Source organism: Pan paniscus, chromosome 10, assembly GCF_029289425.2.
Source record: "Pan paniscus chromosome 10, NHGRI_mPanPan1-v2.0_pri, whole genome shotgun sequence".
Lineage (NCBI taxonomy): Eukaryota > Metazoa > Chordata > Mammalia > Primates > Hominidae > Pan > Pan paniscus.
This window is the reverse complement of record NC_073259.2, coordinates 29,044,341-29,062,017: the sequence shown is the minus strand read 5'-3', so window position 1 is coordinate 29,062,017 and position 17,677 is coordinate 29,044,341. Positions and strand designations below refer to the sequence as shown.

Genomic DNA, 17,677 nt, shown 5'->3' with positions numbered 1-17,677 from the left:
CTCAGCTGTTGAAAGAAACAGACATTTTTCTATCATCATGGCAAATGGATTGATTTTCCTTGTATTTGTTGATTGATTTAAAATCAAACGTTGTATCTGTAAGGTCTGGATTTAGGCATTGACTTGCTAGATCACTAGCTTTCTACAGTGAATGTGCTTAGTGTCCAATAAACTTTCAATTGCTTCAGGAAATAAGATCTTCACATCGTCATTTTATTGTGACCAGAAGCTACTCAGTCACTTTTGCAGCTGAGGAAAATCTTTAGTTTTTGGTGTTGAGACAAGTTTATGAGCTCTGAGTGATCAAAGTCAAGTAGCTGTCTCCTGGCCTTTAATGTTGGAATATGAGAGGGCAGCCGTATCTTCTGACTAAATTAAGAATCTCTTTGGGATATTTAGGATAGAAGGGATGACTAATGAGAGAGAAACTATAGACTTTTGGAAGTGGTCTCACTGTCCTTGGCATTAGACTTCTCATCCTTCCAGACTCTGTTGTTTTCTAAAACAAGGACATCAATCTGGGGGCACAAGGGCCCCTGCCCTTGAGGAGTTTGGAATGTAGTAGAAGAGATTAAAATAAAGTTTAGTTCAAATTCTGGCTCCATAATTTACTGGCCATTTAACCTCAAGCAGGTAATTCTCTAAGCTTCAGTTTCAATTGGAACAAATAGCCCCCAAATCCCAATGGCTTAAAATGCTGAAGGTTTAGTTCTTCTTTGTACTGTTTGTTCACTGTGGTTCAGATGGGAGCTCTGCCCCGTATCTCCTTATCCCAGAATTGTGATTAATGGAGCAGCCACCATCTAATTATAGAACACTGCTGGTCCCTGCTGCAGAGGGAGAGAAAACTCTGGAGGGTCTCACGCCAACAGTTAAGTACTCTGGCTTGGAAGCAATACACATAATCATTTCTGCTCACAATTTATTGCCCAGAGCTAGCCAGCCACATGTTCCTACCCAACCACAAGGGGGCCAGGAAGTGCATTCCTACCACGTGCCTGGAAAATGGAGAGCCAGAAATACTGTGTACAGAGTAATAATGACTACTACCTATAGGAGTACCTAGCTCAGGGTTGATGTGAGGATTAAATGAGGTTACACACATATATACACACACACAGACACACACATACACATACACATACACACAGTACAGGTGCTCAAAAATGATTATCGTTAATCTCATTATAGATGTATACATGCAAATATTAAATAATATATATGGAGACTAAAGGCTTTATTATAAGGTTATAAGACTATCATAACATATACGAAAATGCCTTGTAAATAATAACATACTGTGCAAATGCAAGTTGATATCTAGTAGATGTTAGAAGATAAAGCATTAGAGCTTGGATCAAAGTTGGTGCTAGACCTTTGTATTCATCTATCAAGAAATGATGGTTGAAGTTGTAAGAATAGGTAAAATCTACATGGAAATTTTGGAAAACTTGCATTTCCTACTGTGAGCTTGACAGCTTCTCAATATTTAAAAACTTTTCTGATGAAATCAGTGATGATATTAATGAGTATGGTTTTTCGATACCATGTTACGAAATGTTTCAACATAAGAAAGATCTGTATAACTCGGTGAACCAATGTTTTCCAAAGGAACAGTGCAGGATGTTACAAAATCATGGAAGGTTAGAAGGTCCATTCAAAACGCAAGATAGACCAATGGGTTTTAATGTAACAGTATGAGAATTTCGTTGATATGGTTTCAGACTACCATTTGTTGATCTTCGGCGTGATAACAAAAGAATAAAACATACAGTTATCTGAAAAGGTTATTAAAATACTCCTCCCCTTTCCAGCTACTTATTTGTGTGAGTCTAGATTTTCTTCACGTATGTACTTCAACCAAAACAACGTATCACAACACATTGATTGCAAGAGCAGAGATGAGGATTCAGTTGTTTTCTATTAAGCTAGATAATAAAAAGAGATTTGCAAAAATATAGAACTCTTTCCATTATACATATATTTTTATTTTGGGTAATATAGTTAATTTTCACTATAAATGTCATTTTTATAAATGTATTTATTTAAGCTTTCAGGTTAAAATAAAGTTTTACTATTTTAAGAATAGTCATTTTGTAAATTATTTTTTATTTATTTTTAATGGAGTAAACAAATATCTAAAAAGTTTCTTAGCTGTAATTTTTAATAAGTAAATATTGATATTTATAATCATGTAAACAAAAGGTATTTGGAGCCCTTGATAATTTTGGGGAGTGTAAGGAATCCTGAGATCCAAAAGTTTGAGAATGGGTAACCGTAAAGATATAGAGATGAAAGAATACAAATAAAAAGTCTTCCTTCATACAGCTTCTCTTTGGTTCCAAACTCCCATATGTCCCTGCCACTCCCTCTCCTAAAGCTGGAAGCAATTCTCTTTCCTGTGAAATTCTGTAATTCTTGATTTCTACCCCTGTTAACTCATTTAGCTTATGTCCCACTTAATGTTCCCACTTAAGCTAATGTTTTTTAACAGCACAGACTATGTCTTACATCTTTTCATGTTCATCAGCACCTGATACATTGTTTTCCATGTAGTAGGAATTTATATAGGTGAATTGAGTAAGTTAAAAAAAATTACCTCTTAAAATCACTTGAAAGATCGAGTAAGCATTCTGAATAGCCAGGATTCTGTTTCTTAAAACAAATACAATCACAAAAGGATCTCTGTTTAACAAAAGGAATGCCAAATTCCAGCCAATGAGCTATGGATTTCAAGCAGTAGCTAAATGGTTGATCAATTCACTCAACAAACGCCAGTTGAGCATAAACTGCTAGGCACTGGGTTGATAAGAACAAAGATTTTTTTATAGAACTTTATAGTAGACACTTAGATTAGTGGTTCTCATGATGAAGTTTCTTCTGTTCATAATAAGATGAAAAAATAGCGACAATGAAACTTCTCCCCCACAAAACTACATATATTCTACTTAAAAGAATGTTTTTTATCTTGAGATCGCTTTCTTAGTTCTTGGTGTCAACATAATCTTTCTTTTCGGATATTATGGTGAGATTAGGGCTTTGAGCCTTTTTTTTGGTCATTATTTGACAAAACTCAAAACTGTTGGCTCCAACAGTTCTGGGTGTGGTGGAGGGGAGCATTTTACTAGCTTGTGAAAAACCACTGATGTAGACATTCCTTTGGCATTTATTGGGATTCGACCTTTAGGTTTGACACTTTAAAACTACTAGTACAATCAGCTCATTTATTCTGGAGCTAATTATCAGCTTTGTGAGTTCTCTAGATTCCTTTTTATGCCATCTCTTTTTGGAAGATTAGTGTCCAACTACAGGGAAAAAAGTAAAAGGGAAAAAAGATAAAACAAAACCCTAGCAGATTAACTTTAATCAAATTTTTGGATGTTAGAATTCACGGGGGAGATGAAGAAGTAGAGATTTTTGACCAAAATAGGGCATTTGAATTATTTTTGGATTTCAAGTCAGGTTACATTTGCAACTTCCCACCTCTTCATAGGAACTAATAATTTTATAATATATTTTAATTCAAATTATTACCTTTAAGCATTATTAGCAGTTGAGATGGCAGAGATAGAAGCATTGGAAATGATGATCCTGAACAATATAGTCATATCCTGAACATATAATCGGTCATTTTCATAGTCTTTCACTCAATAAATGAATGACTCAATAAATAAATGCCGGGTACTGGGATGCAGGGATGAAAGACACTGTCACTGTCGTTAAGGGGTTTATAATCTAGAAGAGGGAGAGATCTAAGCAAATCAGTGCCCTGAAAATTGTTATAGGGGATGTGATAGCATATTTGGTGCTATACTGGGGACTAGAATTGGAGGCGTTAGGAATGGTGGAGGTTGGAAGTGGTGGCAAAGATAGTAAGGATCTGGAACGAAGACATGGAGGTGAAAATAGGAAACAGCTGACCTATTACAAAAATTACCACCATGTTAGTATGGCAGGAGTGTGGGGTGCGGTGGGTTGTAGAGGTATGGCAAGGGAAAAGGCTGAAGAGTTCAGCAGCAGCTGAGTGTAGAACTTTAGATACTTTAGATGCTTTGTTTAGGAATTTGGGCTTTATCAGAAGGATTTGTCAGAATGTGTTCTGGGGGCTGGGTGATAGGACAGAAAGGGGTTTTGTATGATGAGAAACATTTCAGAGGCACCAATTGAGACGAAGTTAAGCAGCCATATCTATTGAAGACTTCTCAGACCCTTTATATTGGTTAGCATTTCCATGACTATTTGACTGCTAAACTTGTGGAAGGAGCAGCTATATTATGTTTCTCAGAACATGGTTTGGAGAACCCTTTGATATACAAGGGGGAATCATCAAAATGTTTTAAGTAGGAAATTATAGACAATTATGGAATCTAATTCTGTTCTTAACACATAATGTGATACTGCTCATTAGGTATTGTGCAGTCAGTATTTTTAAATGCCCACTATTTTCAAAATTATCTACCAGATATTTTGGGAGATTAGGAAGATTCATGAGACATCTTGTCTGGCTTTTAAAAAATAACATGTTGATTAGGTTGGGTATGGTGGCTCACGCCTGTAATCCTAGCACTTTGGGAGGCCGAGGTGGATGGATTATCTGTAAATGTCATTCATCCATGTAGTTAATTGAATAAAAGGCAATGCGAAAGTGAGGAAGTTGAGAATAAACTTGGAGAATTATGGATTTTCTGGTGATCCTTGCTCAATGCTGATTTCTACAGGGTGTTTAATGCTAAGCTTTTGCTTTCAGGACTAGGATTGTTTCTGGCAATGGCCTTCACTCAGACAGTTCAGGGAATACAAACGGGTGAAAGCTGCCAAATTGAAACTTCAATTTAGGTGATCTGAGAGTGGAAGTAGCTGTTAGTTTGTTTGGTCCTCAAAAGTACATTGTCAACATTTTGAAGTTTTGGTAGATTAACGTAGAGTTAGCTTTACAGATTGTGAAGGTATTTCCAAAGAATTTAAAGAAAAAGTTGAAGGTGAAAGCAGTTGAAGTTGCATGTGGTGGAACTAGAAATATCAAGTCTAGAAATCTGAGAATGTCAAGGGAGAGAATCTTCAAGTAATCTTCTTCTTCTTTTTTGTTATTTTTCTTTTCTTTTTTTTTTTTTTTTGAGACAGGGTCTTTCTCTGTTGCCCAGGCTGGAGTGCAGTACGCAATCTCAGGTCACTGTAATCTCTGCCTCCCAGGTTCAAGCGATTCTCCTGCCTCAGCCTCCTGAGTAGCTGGGATTGCAGGCGCCCACCACCATGCCTGGTTAGTTTTTGTACTTTTAGTTTCGCCGTGTTGGTCAGGTTGGTCTGGAACTCCTGACCTCAAGTAATCTGCCCACCTCAGCCTCCCAGAATGCTGGGATTACAGTGTGAGCCACCTCGTCTGGCCATCAAGTAATCTTCTTGAATTAAGTTTCCTTATTACATGTTCGTCATACTACCTAGTGGGGAAACATGGAATCAGAGTATTTAGAGTTGGTTGGTGCATCATAAGGCTTTTCATTGCCAGTTGTGTAGTGGTCAAGAGCACTGGCTTTGGAGGTGAATGTCCTGAGTTCACATGTATCAATCAGATTACCCAATTACTTAAGGTCCCTGCCCCTTACTAAGTGTAAGACCTTAGGCCATTTACTTAACCTCCCTATGCCTCAGTCTCTGTGTCTAAAAAGGGGAAAATGATAGTATATACCTCATGAGGTTGTGGGGATTAAAAGGGCTAATGTGAAATGCTTAGAGCAGTGCATGGCACATGCTGTGTGCACAGTCAACTGTTATCTTTAGGATTTCTCTGTTGTTTGTTTTCATTAGAATAATTTACTGTGGAAACCTATCAAGTAGTGGTTTTCTGGCCTAAATAGGATTCTTTGGAGAATAGCTTGTTAACTCTAAGAAGGAGTGGATATAAATGTACTGTTACAATTTTCTAATTAATGCATTTAAAACTAGCAAATATTTGGCATATTTAAATAATAATAGCTAACATTTCCTGAGCATATACTATGTCCCAGGAGTTGTACCAAGCACTTTTAACCAATTAACTTATTTAATCATTATCTTATAAGTGAGGAAACTGAGGCCCCGAGAGGGTAAGCAAGTTGTCCAAGGTCACAGAATTGGCTATGGGCATGACCAGCATTCAAACCCAGACAGTCTGTGTTCACGGATCACACACATCTATTGTGATATCCCATCTTTCATGCAAATATATGTATTTTAGATCTGTTTGTTAAAGTGTTTTATTTTATTTACTGCAAACATTAATTAGGTGGAAAACATGAGCTAAAATAATTTTGTTAAACCATTTCAGTATAAAAATACATGTTAGAGCCATCCATATTAACTATGATTCTTTTGTTCTGTGGAAGTATGAGTATTAGTTTGGTGTAACCAAGGCATCCAGATGCATACATCCATTCTTTAGAACTGTTTTTCACTTTATGTCTCAGCTACATATTTTCAGAGTGGTTTATGAGTAATGCTACTTTGCATGCATTTTGCAAACTTCAATCCTTTTCTATTATCCATGCAGGCATTAAAATAATTCGGATAATATCAAATCCTAACCTATGAAACGCATTCTTTCAGGATTAGAAAATGGAGAACAGTGTGACAAATTGTGCTTTTTGCATTCTTCAGTATAGAGAGACTAGACTGCTCTAAAAGTAGTCATTTTAGTTGCCCCACTTTGTTGGTGCTAATGTTGTATGTACTTTCTGGGTCTTCTATTTTCAAAAAGCTGGGCAAAACTAATTTGCCACTAGATGGAGCCCTGGCTATTTGGGTAGAAATACAGGCAACAGAATATTAAATCACACAGTCATATCATGCTGGAGGGCTCCCGGTATTTGTGGCCCTCAGCTTTTAATTGTAGAATGCATCTTTGTTCTTTCCCTGACCTGCAGAGTGACATCACTGCCTCTCTTCCTGTGCGCTGGCTTTGACATAAGCCAGATGGCCACCGTGGTTGGTAGGCGCCCAGGCTGCCTGGTACAGGAGTTGATGAAACAGAATAGGAAGACGTTTTATGGTCAGCTGTGGAAGCACAGTGAGACTGCAGCTTTGCTAAGTAATTACATTTACTGTGTGTGCTTTATTCCTCACAGAGAAGGGTCACAGGGAAAAAATACATTTTTATTTATAGTGTTGTGAGGTATAGACCTTTGATCTTTTATTAGTCAGTAGTCTGCTCCAAAGGAATGCTCTCTTTTCCCTGCTCTGCAGTCACTCGTGAAAATGACATGTTTATTTATGTTTAATGGTTCTTTCAGGCTGTGCATTGTGATACTTACCTTCCTTTTCCCTCCTCTTTGTCTGCAGTTAGTAACACAAAAATGTTTTAGTCTTGTAGTGAGTTTAGTTTGGGGAAGTCAGAGTTCAGGCATGTTAATACAAGCAGATTTCTGTCAGATATACTCCAGAGTGATTTAGTAAAATATATTACTGTTTATTATATGTTTGTTCTTCAAGGAGGTCAGAAGAGTCCGGAACAGACTTTTTTTGGGGCGGGAAGCAGGGGAAGTGGTCAGGAAATGAACAAGACATTAATTTTATAATAATTTTTGGACATTTAATGGTTAAAGTCACTTAAAATGCTAATTTGAAACAACATATATGAAGTTTATTAATCTAGTATTTTCCATTTGCATTTAAAGTTAATCTTTACCAATTGAAATATTGTACAAAACTTTTAAGAAAATCCTAAGAATTGAACTTTTCTCTAAAGTTTAATATCTACACAATTTTTAGATTCTTCCACATAATTCATTTCCAAAGACATTAAAAAACATTTTTACACTTTTTAAATTACTAAATCATGAATATTATTCACAGGATTGACCTAGAAATTATAAATCATATAATTAAATGAAAATTCATATTTGCCATGCTTTATTCGAACTTAACGCTGTTTTGAAAGTGAAGTCCCTTAATTGTCCTTAGGTTTTCTGGGTCTCTATTTTATAAAATGAAATTCTAACAAAATATGTCTCTTAATCCTATTATTTTATAGTCTTCTCCAGGGAGGGAGATTTGCCAATAATTGCTGGAAGAAGGCAGCATGGTATAAGGAAAGAACATGGCTTTGCCGTCAGTATAACAGGGTTTTCTAGTCCTTTTTCCACTGGTTATTTGCTTTGTGCCCTTGGACTTTTGAGTCACAGTTTCTTCACATATGTATTGGGGCATAAAACCTACCTCCTTGGTTTATTGTAAGAATTAAATGATACAACGTGTATATTAGGCTCCAGACAGTTCCTGTCACATGGTATGAACTCAGTAAATGTGAATTCCTTTCAACTGTTTTTAAACTTCCTCTCTTTTCTCAACCTCTTGTAAACTGTGTTCACAGATTGCACTGCTATCATGTAGTGTGTATTTTACCTCTAAGGTACAAATAAAGCTAGATTGAAAGTAAGCTCACGGGCTGAAAAATAGGCGTTTGAAATTTATTAGCAGTATGTGCATGTGTTCAGTTCCAGATAAAACTGTAACCATCAGTTGTGCATTGAATGTGTTTAATATTTGTGATGTTTTAATTTGATTTTTGTTTTTGTTTTTTCTCCTACTCAGCTCTTGCCCCTGTTCTTTGCTTCTCGTTTTGTTGGTGAAGATATCACAGTGATGTCTGCATTCAACCTGCTGCATTTGGTGACAAAGAGCCAGCCAGTAGCCCTTCGAGCCTGTGGGCTTCCCTCAGGTTGCTGCTTGTTGTACTGTACATAGTGAAGGCACAGGGCCAACTGGGTGTTTCTGCTGCAGGAAATGATACACCATCATGCTTTGCTAAATTTCATTTTCTTTTACTTGGGCCCTAATTTGAAGACGGAAATTGGTTATAAATCACCACTCTACTTTGAGTAACATTCATTTCCACAATCCTTACAACCCTTGGAACATTGTCCAGTTTCCTTGCCCAGTGTATAATTGTCACTAATATTTCATATCTTCTTGTTCTTTAATGCACACTACACATCTGCAAATCATAACGTTCATAAGAGGCTGGCAGTCTGAGTAAGAAACTGCCCCAAATCACACAAAACAGGACATTCATCTTGTTAAAGGATAATGAAAATGCTTTTCATTCCACATGTGGTCATTCCTTTAGGAAAAAATGAAAATGAACAACGTTAGCATAATTAAGTTACCAATTTATTGTAGTTAAAAAGAAAGAAAGTTCTACTTAACAATGGCTAAATAAACAGAACTAATATAGCATGCATCAGTGGGTTCTTAAATTAGAACCACTGTACTTTTTAAAAATGTGATTTTAAGAATTTAAATAAGTGAGGCATGAAAGTCCAAAATTTTATATGCGCCTGTATCATAAGCTTAATATTTTAATTTTATTATGAAAACCACAATGGCTAAATATTTTACTTCTGTGAGCGTGATTATCAATATTATTTACATTTTTCCATTAGTGTACATATCTATCACTACATTGTATAGAGAATTTAATTCCAACTCATTAGATGTTAACTATGCGTGCCAGGCATTGTGTTAAGCAGTGAGGATACAGTGATAAATAAGGTAAAGCTGATTTTTTTCAACAAGTACAAGGTGGAAATGGAACTGTGTGAGGACCATTAAATCATATGTTGACCTGACTAGACTAGAGGTATTTATACTTGGTGTGTTATGGTAATTCAGAGGAGGTTGGTCCTAGATCTTTTCTTTAGGAGAAGAAATGTTGGAAGGAAGGGAAGATCTCTGAAGTTTAAGGAGGGCATTATGGAGGATATGGTGCTTGAGCTGAATCTCAGACTGGTAGCACAGTTAGCCTGGTTTCTAAGCAGGGTGGTGGGGAGGCCGTTTTTAACAAAAGGAGTAGCATGGGAAAACATGAAGGCCTGGAAGAGCAAGGCATGTTCAGAGAAATACAGTTATTCATATGGCTGGTTTGGATGTGCAAGGGCAAATAGAAGAGGTAAGGAAGGAAAGGTAGCCAAATCATGAAGCACTTTATATGATGTTTTAAGGAATTTAAGTCTTGGGGAGATGAACAGGAATCACATGTCTTCATTTGCATTTTACAAAGATTATTGATTTAGTATGGTAGGAGGTCAGTGCTGGTTTTTCAGATGTTTCTGTGAGAGAGGCTGGGATGGCAACCTAATTAGAAGGAGTAAGGTATTTGTCTTGAAGCTATATTTAAATAGCAAATACACTTTTTTTAAAAGTAGATTTTATGTCTGTTTATGGTGACATGAGGGGCTAATGAAGCTTAATGTATAGAGGCCCCAACCACTCTTCTCAGTATGCCCCCTAGCCCCACATCCCCCTGCACTGCCGCCATAAAGGGTACTGGAGGAGTGTGAGGCTGGAAGGACATGTGAAGTGCTGAAGACTTGACTGTGGCCATTACAGTGGAGTTGAAAAGAAAGATTGTAATTGGGAGAGATTCAGGCTGTAGAACTGACAAGGTTTGTCTGTTGAATTGTATACGACCTTGAGGGAGAACCTCAACCACGAGTTCTTGTGCTTTGCAGAACCTTTTCAATGCTATACCGTACATATCACAGGTGGACTATGGAGGTTATTTAGATTATACATAATGATGTTTTCCTCTGGAAAAAGCTCCAATGTGTAAAAGTACCCAGCATAGTTCTTGTAACATTGGTTTGCCAAATACAGGGGAGGCTAAATGTTTATAGAAACCACATTAATTAACAGTGTATTCTTCAAGATATGACAGTCATGGATTAAAGGGTTTCATAATGAGATTGTTTAACTGAAATATAAATATCTTTAAATTTTGATAAAATGATTCAAAGATAGATTCAGCAAAGCTGATAGTTTTTAAAAAGTTAACCATTATGGTACAGTGCTTAAGCACACAAATTCTGTATGAGGTCAGACTGAGTTTAAAATCTGACTTTGCCACTGACTAGCTGTGTGCCTTAGCTTCCTTGTTTGTAACATGGAGATAATAATAGTACCAACCTGAAAGGGTTGCTGTGAGAATTAAATAGATTGGGATGTGAAAAGTGCTTAAACCTGTGGCTGGCATTTAGTAAACACCATATATGTCTTCACTATGTTCAATATGGAAATTCATGTATCTGTATTAATATAGATTTATGTTTTTCCAATACAACAGACTTTTCAAACTTTTAAACATGTCCTATGTTTCATTTAACTATTTTTTACTTTCATGGGACTCACAAATACACTTTATGTTTGAGGAATAACCATCTTGATCTGTTGTTCTGATCTCTTTATTTTACTTATGCACCCTGCTGAACCAGAATTCAAGTCCTATAAATATACAAGAGATTTCTTTTATTCTTACTACCCAGTACTGGTAAAAGCCCAAAGAAACTCTCATCTTTCTTATCTAGGGCTTGTACACCCATTTTAATCTGAAAAGTGAGTTGACTAGAATAGTATTCCATAATTTCTCGACCATTCAAGCACCACTAGTTTTTAAAGTGTTATGAAAGTCAGTCTTCGGGTGTCTACATATTTTATAATTTGGATTTAGCAAAATCTGTATCATCATCAATTTCTCTAACAGGATTTTGCTCTTAGATATATAGAAATGTTGAAGAAATTAACTTCAACAGTAATGAAACAGACTGCTTAAATTTTGAAAAATAAAGATGAAATTGAAATGGGAATTCTAGTCCCTATTAGTTTGTACAGGTAGGGAAGAGAAGAGGCCAAAACTGGAAATACAGGAAGTGAAGGTGAAAGTTTGAAGTCTTGCTTTAATATAATGTTGCTGGTCAAAACCCATTACAACAGAAATCTCTGTAAATCAAAAAGATGTCTGTTCCCTGACCAGTACCCTACTAATTTTGAGTATTATTCAATATGAAATAATTCCAGAACTGAAATATAATTGGAGCAAGCTCTTAAAGTTGATTATAACTGGATTGACCTGCATGAAGGCTATATCCCAGAAGAGTGATCTATTATTTTTCAGCTTTGACTTTTTTTACTTCTTATTTTTTTAATAAAGTATAATTTTAATTTGGAGCTTTTTAAGTGCATCTGAGTTATGGTTCACTTGTGTTTGCAATTAAAGGTAATTTTTCTCTCGCAGAATTTCTTCTTAATTTCTTACAACAGTTTCTTTAACGTATTAAAAGAACACTGGATTAGGAGTTAGAAAACTCTAACCAAAGCTCTGTCCTTAACTTGCGTGACCTTGAACAAATCAATAAACTTCTCCTGATCACAGTCTCTTCATCTTTATGAGGAATTAAAATTAGATAGTATATTTAGTTCTTAAATTCTGTGATTTTATTAACTGTCACTTGTTTTTACTTTTGACTTTAGGTTAATCAGATCTTAAAACTCAGTACTAACTAATGCTGGGAACTTATACAGAGAAGTCTGCTGAGTTGTGGTGGGAGGACACAGTTTCCATGTTTGAACATTAGAATTCCTTGCCTCTTAATCAAGACTGAAGCATTATCTGAGGAGGAATCAGGAAGCCCAATTTTATACATAGTTTTAATGCTAGATAAAAATTAAGTGTAATTGTAGCTTAGACTAGATATCATGATAGCTTTCAGCCAAGTGAGGGTGAAATAAATAAAATTTGTCTAAATAGTACTAATTAGAGTGATAAATTATACTTTTTTTCTACCCTCATACATATAATTTGTGATTGTGATTCTTATTTGACATTATTGGCATATTTAATAGTTTCCATGAATTGAAGAGTCACATGGCTGTAGCTTATAAATATATCATAGTTTTCTAATGTAGCAATTAGAAGTCTTAGAGATATTTTGCAAATGGTGTTAGAAAGTCATTGATTATCATCTGTATAACTAGAACTCCATGAATCAGCGGCTTATGGCTCCAGAGCTTAACACAGTGCCTGGCACTTAATAAATATATGTTAAACGAATCAGTAAACATTTGGAATGTTTATGTGTAGGTGAAGTCATAGCTGTAAGAGAGTACAAATTTATTTGAAACTCCTTTATATGGGAAGATTAAAAGTGAAGTTCATAGTTTGGTTTACTTTTGAATTTATTGTCTGACAATTTTTTCTCACTTTATTGCGTTAATACAATATAGGGGATGTCATAGGTATAAATCGCATTGTAGCTAAACAAAAAACAAAAGTGGCAACAGATTCAATGCATGTTATCCAGAATTGCTTTTACCTTTTCTTGCAAACAGTTTTGAGTTTTGGTAGTAAACTGTTTGAGGCAGTGAATAAGTACGTAGTATACTTAGCATAAGACTTAAGAACTCTGGCCCTTTTGATCACTTCTTTGCAGCAAATTATTGTTTGTTGTGCTTTAAAGTCTCCATTTGTAAAGAGGAAATACTACAGATACACATTAAAGCCACATCCATCAGTAACAAGTACTTATTCAATTTGAGCTGGCAATAGTTCATTAATAGAACTGATGTACTTAAAAGATAATCAGAATCGTCAGTGTGCTGTTCACTTACTGAATGCATTGACTTTCTATATTAGTTCTTCAGAATCTTTTTTGGGTCATGAAAAATATGGACAACCTACATAGTGCTTTGATAAAAGTTATGACCTTCTTTTCCAGAAAAGACATATATGCATCTACACATGTTTTCATATAATTTCAAGAAATTTTTTGTTAGGTCTTCTGAAACTCTTCAAGGGGGGCTCTTTGACCACATATTCAGGACCTCTGTTCTAAAAGATGCACATGAACCCAATATAAAACTCGGATCAGAACACAGTGTTTCTGATTTCTGTATTGGTGTCCCTAAAGGAATTCTCTCCCTTGTGTTCAGATTAATGCCCTCAGTTCTCCAATTTCACCATTCTTACCCAACATCTGACCTAACTTTATCTTACCTCATTTCTTTGATTATATTAAAATGCCGTGGAGAGGATTTTTAAAAAAGAAATAGAAAGAAAAAAGGACATACAAATTTCAACCCGTAATTCACAAAATAATTTGCAATTAGTTGATTAAATGGTATCCACTTCTTCCAGTAGATGGCACTAGGTTTACATTCTTTCATAGCATGAATGATTATTGATATTAGCACATAGGTGCATTGTGAAAACTTAAACAAAAGTATATAAGGAATAGCCAGTTAAGAACATATGGATTTATAATCCACAAATTTTTCTGCTTATATTATGTTCAAACAATATTTGTAGAGCACAAAACCTTTTTCCATTTTCAATAAGATTCTGACTCCCTTATGCTTGGCCATCTCATTGAAATTGTCTTTCATGTGTAGACTTTCTATAAATTGAAACAAGTTTTCATAAATTAACTTATCTTGTGTCCAAATAGCTGATTTAACAGTCATTTATAGTTTTATATGCAGCTAAATTTTCTTCAGCAGACCACCCAAGAATTAAAGAAAATTTCACATTTTGTTTTGCTGTGTTTTGAATTTTTATAGAATCTTGAAAATGTTATTAGTTTAGCATGTTGACTGTTAAGCATGAATCGATTTTTGCATGAATGAAAATATTTTAGAAAACTAAGAAAAATTATATTTAAAATGTTGATTAATGAGTACTCTGATGCAGCTATATTTTTCTAAAACAAACTGTTTTAGTAGCCCTATAATATAATAAAGTTTTAGTTAATGTTGAAAAGTTGCTGTGCAGCATCTAATTACCAGATGAACTTTTAATTATCTGTGACAATGGATATTAGTTAAGGCTAAATTGTTATACAACAATAAGACTGTATGAATAAGATGTTGGGCATATGGTTTGTTAAGTGTGGATTCTCTTGATTTTCTGGTAAATATGGAATAAATTCTTTATGTACCTTAAGAATTATAAAATACATAACACCTAGTAACAAGAGAGTTTAAATAGGCATGAAAAAAACAATTAAATCTTAGTTTTGTTTGAGAAATTCATTAGTTAACAATGACTGTACAGTGTGTAAAACATAAATTCTGAAAACATGATAATTCTACAGGGTTAGAATATCTAGACAATATGGACTTTGGAGGAATCATATAGGCAATTAGATGCTTATTTATCTAAACATATTCACAATAATGTCATGTGACAGATTGTAGAAGGATTTATTAAAATGAGCTAACTCTTGCTCTCAACAAACAGAAGTAATGAAGGAATGAGCCATGAATGACAGCTCACAGATTCAGTAATATTGTGGGTAGATATTTGATGAATTTTTACTATCATCCTTTCCTAGTTTACAATTTCATCCTAAACATTTTATTTAGAGATTGAATTTCTCATAACTGCTTCTGCTAGGTATACTGTAATTTAACATTCTTTAAAATAGATTGTATTAAGATGCAACGATAAATTATCTGAAATTACCTTTTGTGCCTTTGCATTTGAAATCAAAGATTTACTTGAAAATTTTAAATCCTTATTTCATTTATTTCAATTTCCTATATATTTTTATTTTTTAAAACATTTAGTATATTTACGCTTGTATTAGTAATTTAAAAATGCGTGTTATAAAAAATACACCATGAGGCCTGGCGCGGTGGTCGTACCTGTAATCCACGCACTTTGGGAGGCCGAGGTGGGCAGATCACTTGAGGCCAGGAGTTTGAGACCAGCCTGGCCAACATAGTGAAACCCTGTCTCTACTAAAAATACAATAATTAGCCGGGCCTGGTGGTGCGCCTGTAATCCCAGCTACCCAGGAGGCTGAAGCAGGAGAATCGCTTGAGCCCGGGAGGCAGAGGTTGCAGTGAGCTGGGATCGTATGATTGCACTCCAGCCTGGGCTACAGGGTGAGACTCTGTCTCCATCTCAAAAAAAAAACAAAAAACCCATGAAATGACAAAAGATATCAGTTATTTAGATGGTTAATAAGAGATATACTTTTATAGAGTTTAAATTTATGTATTAACTTTTATGATAAGCATTTCTTTCAGTACTAGATGTATTTATTATATTGAGCCACATAATTGCAAGGAAGGAATGGAATGTTAATTTTTATCACTAGAGTATTTGAATTTGAGGCAAGCAAAGAAAATTCAGAATCCTATAACTATAGCTTTGTAGGATTTTGTTTTGTTGCAGAAATACATGTTAGCGCAGAAAGATAAAACTGTTTATATTATATTCCACTTGATTAATGTTTTAATCTTCCTTCTGCAAATTTTAGATAATCTCACAGCAAATTTCAGAGCTTCTCATCATATTATTGGTATTGATGCAGAAAGAGATTAGACACTGATCTGTATTTACTAGTTTGTTTCTACCATCAACTTGCTTTCTGGCCCCAGGAATCTTTGTTTTGTACCTTTTATTCCTATTCTGCATCTGTAAACTGAGAATTTTGTAACATTCTTGTCAAATCTTTTATAAAAGATATGACCTTCAGGTGAGGGTTATTGTATTATATTATATTACATATTAGCTGACATTTTCCAAAAGTTTGTTCTGTGCAATTTAAGTGCCTTGTTGTAAGGGAGAAGAAATTGGGGAAAAAAAGATGGGGGTGGAAGGGAGGACACCAAAAAGTCTGGGAAATGTCATGGGTTTGATCAGGCAAAATCTATTTCAGTTATGGAAAGTCCTTGGTTCCTGCAAAGTAAGCTCCAGAAAGGTAGAAATTTTTGTCTGTTTAGTTCACTGTTACAATTCAGCAACTACAGTTGTGTCTGTCACATAATAGGTGTTCAATAAATATTTGTTGGATGAATGAATGCTTGTGAATAAGTAACATCATCTTATATATCAAAATAATGTGACATTACAAGTAATGTGATCTCTGCTCTTAAGGGATCTACATTCTGGTGAGAAAGATGGCCACCTCAGGTTCAAATTTTATTATCTATAGGATGAAAGGAGTTATATACTTGAAGGTTTGACGATTCTATATGAACACTTTCTCTTTTGTTTTACCGTTGAGGCAGGGAGTAGAGGAAGTGAGAAGCATTGTGCTTCTTTCCTCCCAGAATGTCAGACTGGATTCTCGGAATAGGATTTCAAGCAATGACAGTTCTTCTGAAGGATATTGAAGGAATGTGTAGATGTAATTAGTGGGAGGTGGTAGGAGTGGAGGATGAGAAGATGGGGGTAGGGGTGGACTGTGGGCACATGGGTTAGCAATAGATAGGTATGGTAGAGTGCAACCAAGCATGGGTTCAAGAGAGAAACAGAATGGACAAATAAACTAAAGGAGGAAGGCTGCAGACAAGAGAACCTGGCTGTCATTAACCAGGTATGCAACCATGAGTAGTAACTTTTTTGGGCCCTGATTTCCTTTTGAGGGCTTTGGACTAGAAATTCGTCATTTCCCAAATTATAATCTGAGGGACACTAATTCTACTAACTTTCCCTTGTAAAATGGATCTCATCATGAAATTGAGAAACCCTACATACTACCCTATTGCATAAATTCTAAGATGCACTGCTTTTACCATTTTACCATCTTGGTAATCTGGATGCAGCTTAAAAATCATTGTGACAAGAATGTATTATAGTTTGGCCACTTTCTCCCCGCCTTTTTAGTGGAGCATAAAATAATGGGGTATCAAATGACCACATATTTAATAGTGCACATCAGCATAAGAAAATCTCTGAGAAGGTCTTCAAGAAACCCATGTCACCTAGATTTGCCTAATCTGATTTGACAGTGGAACCTTTCCCTTCTCACTCTGCAAGAGGAATAACATGTTAGCATTTTTTTCAGAGCCAGTGTTTTAGAGAATGCATTTTGGGGAATGCTGGATCAGGTAATCTTATAGTCTTAAATCCAGAGAATTAATC

General features: G+C 35.3%; 1 protein-coding gene across 3 annotated transcripts in view; it reads left to right on the top strand.

Annotated features, from left to right (window-relative positions):
- MSRB3 (methionine sulfoxide reductase B3) overlaps window positions 1-17,677 on the top strand; it is a 189,102-nt gene that overhangs the window by 21,527 nt on the left and 149,898 nt on the right. For 2 of the 3 annotated variants that reach the window (XM_003824792.4, XM_034935506.3), the window contains exon 2: window positions 8,563-8,689. The exons of the other annotated variant lie outside the window; for it this stretch is intronic. In XM_003824792.4, the coding sequence (XP_003824840.1) occupies window positions 8,614-8,689 (76 nt within the window). In that variant the 5' untranslated portion in view covers window positions 8,563-8,613. The remainder of the gene's footprint in view (window positions 1-8,562; window positions 8,690-17,677) is intronic. 3 annotated transcript variants of the gene reach the window in all.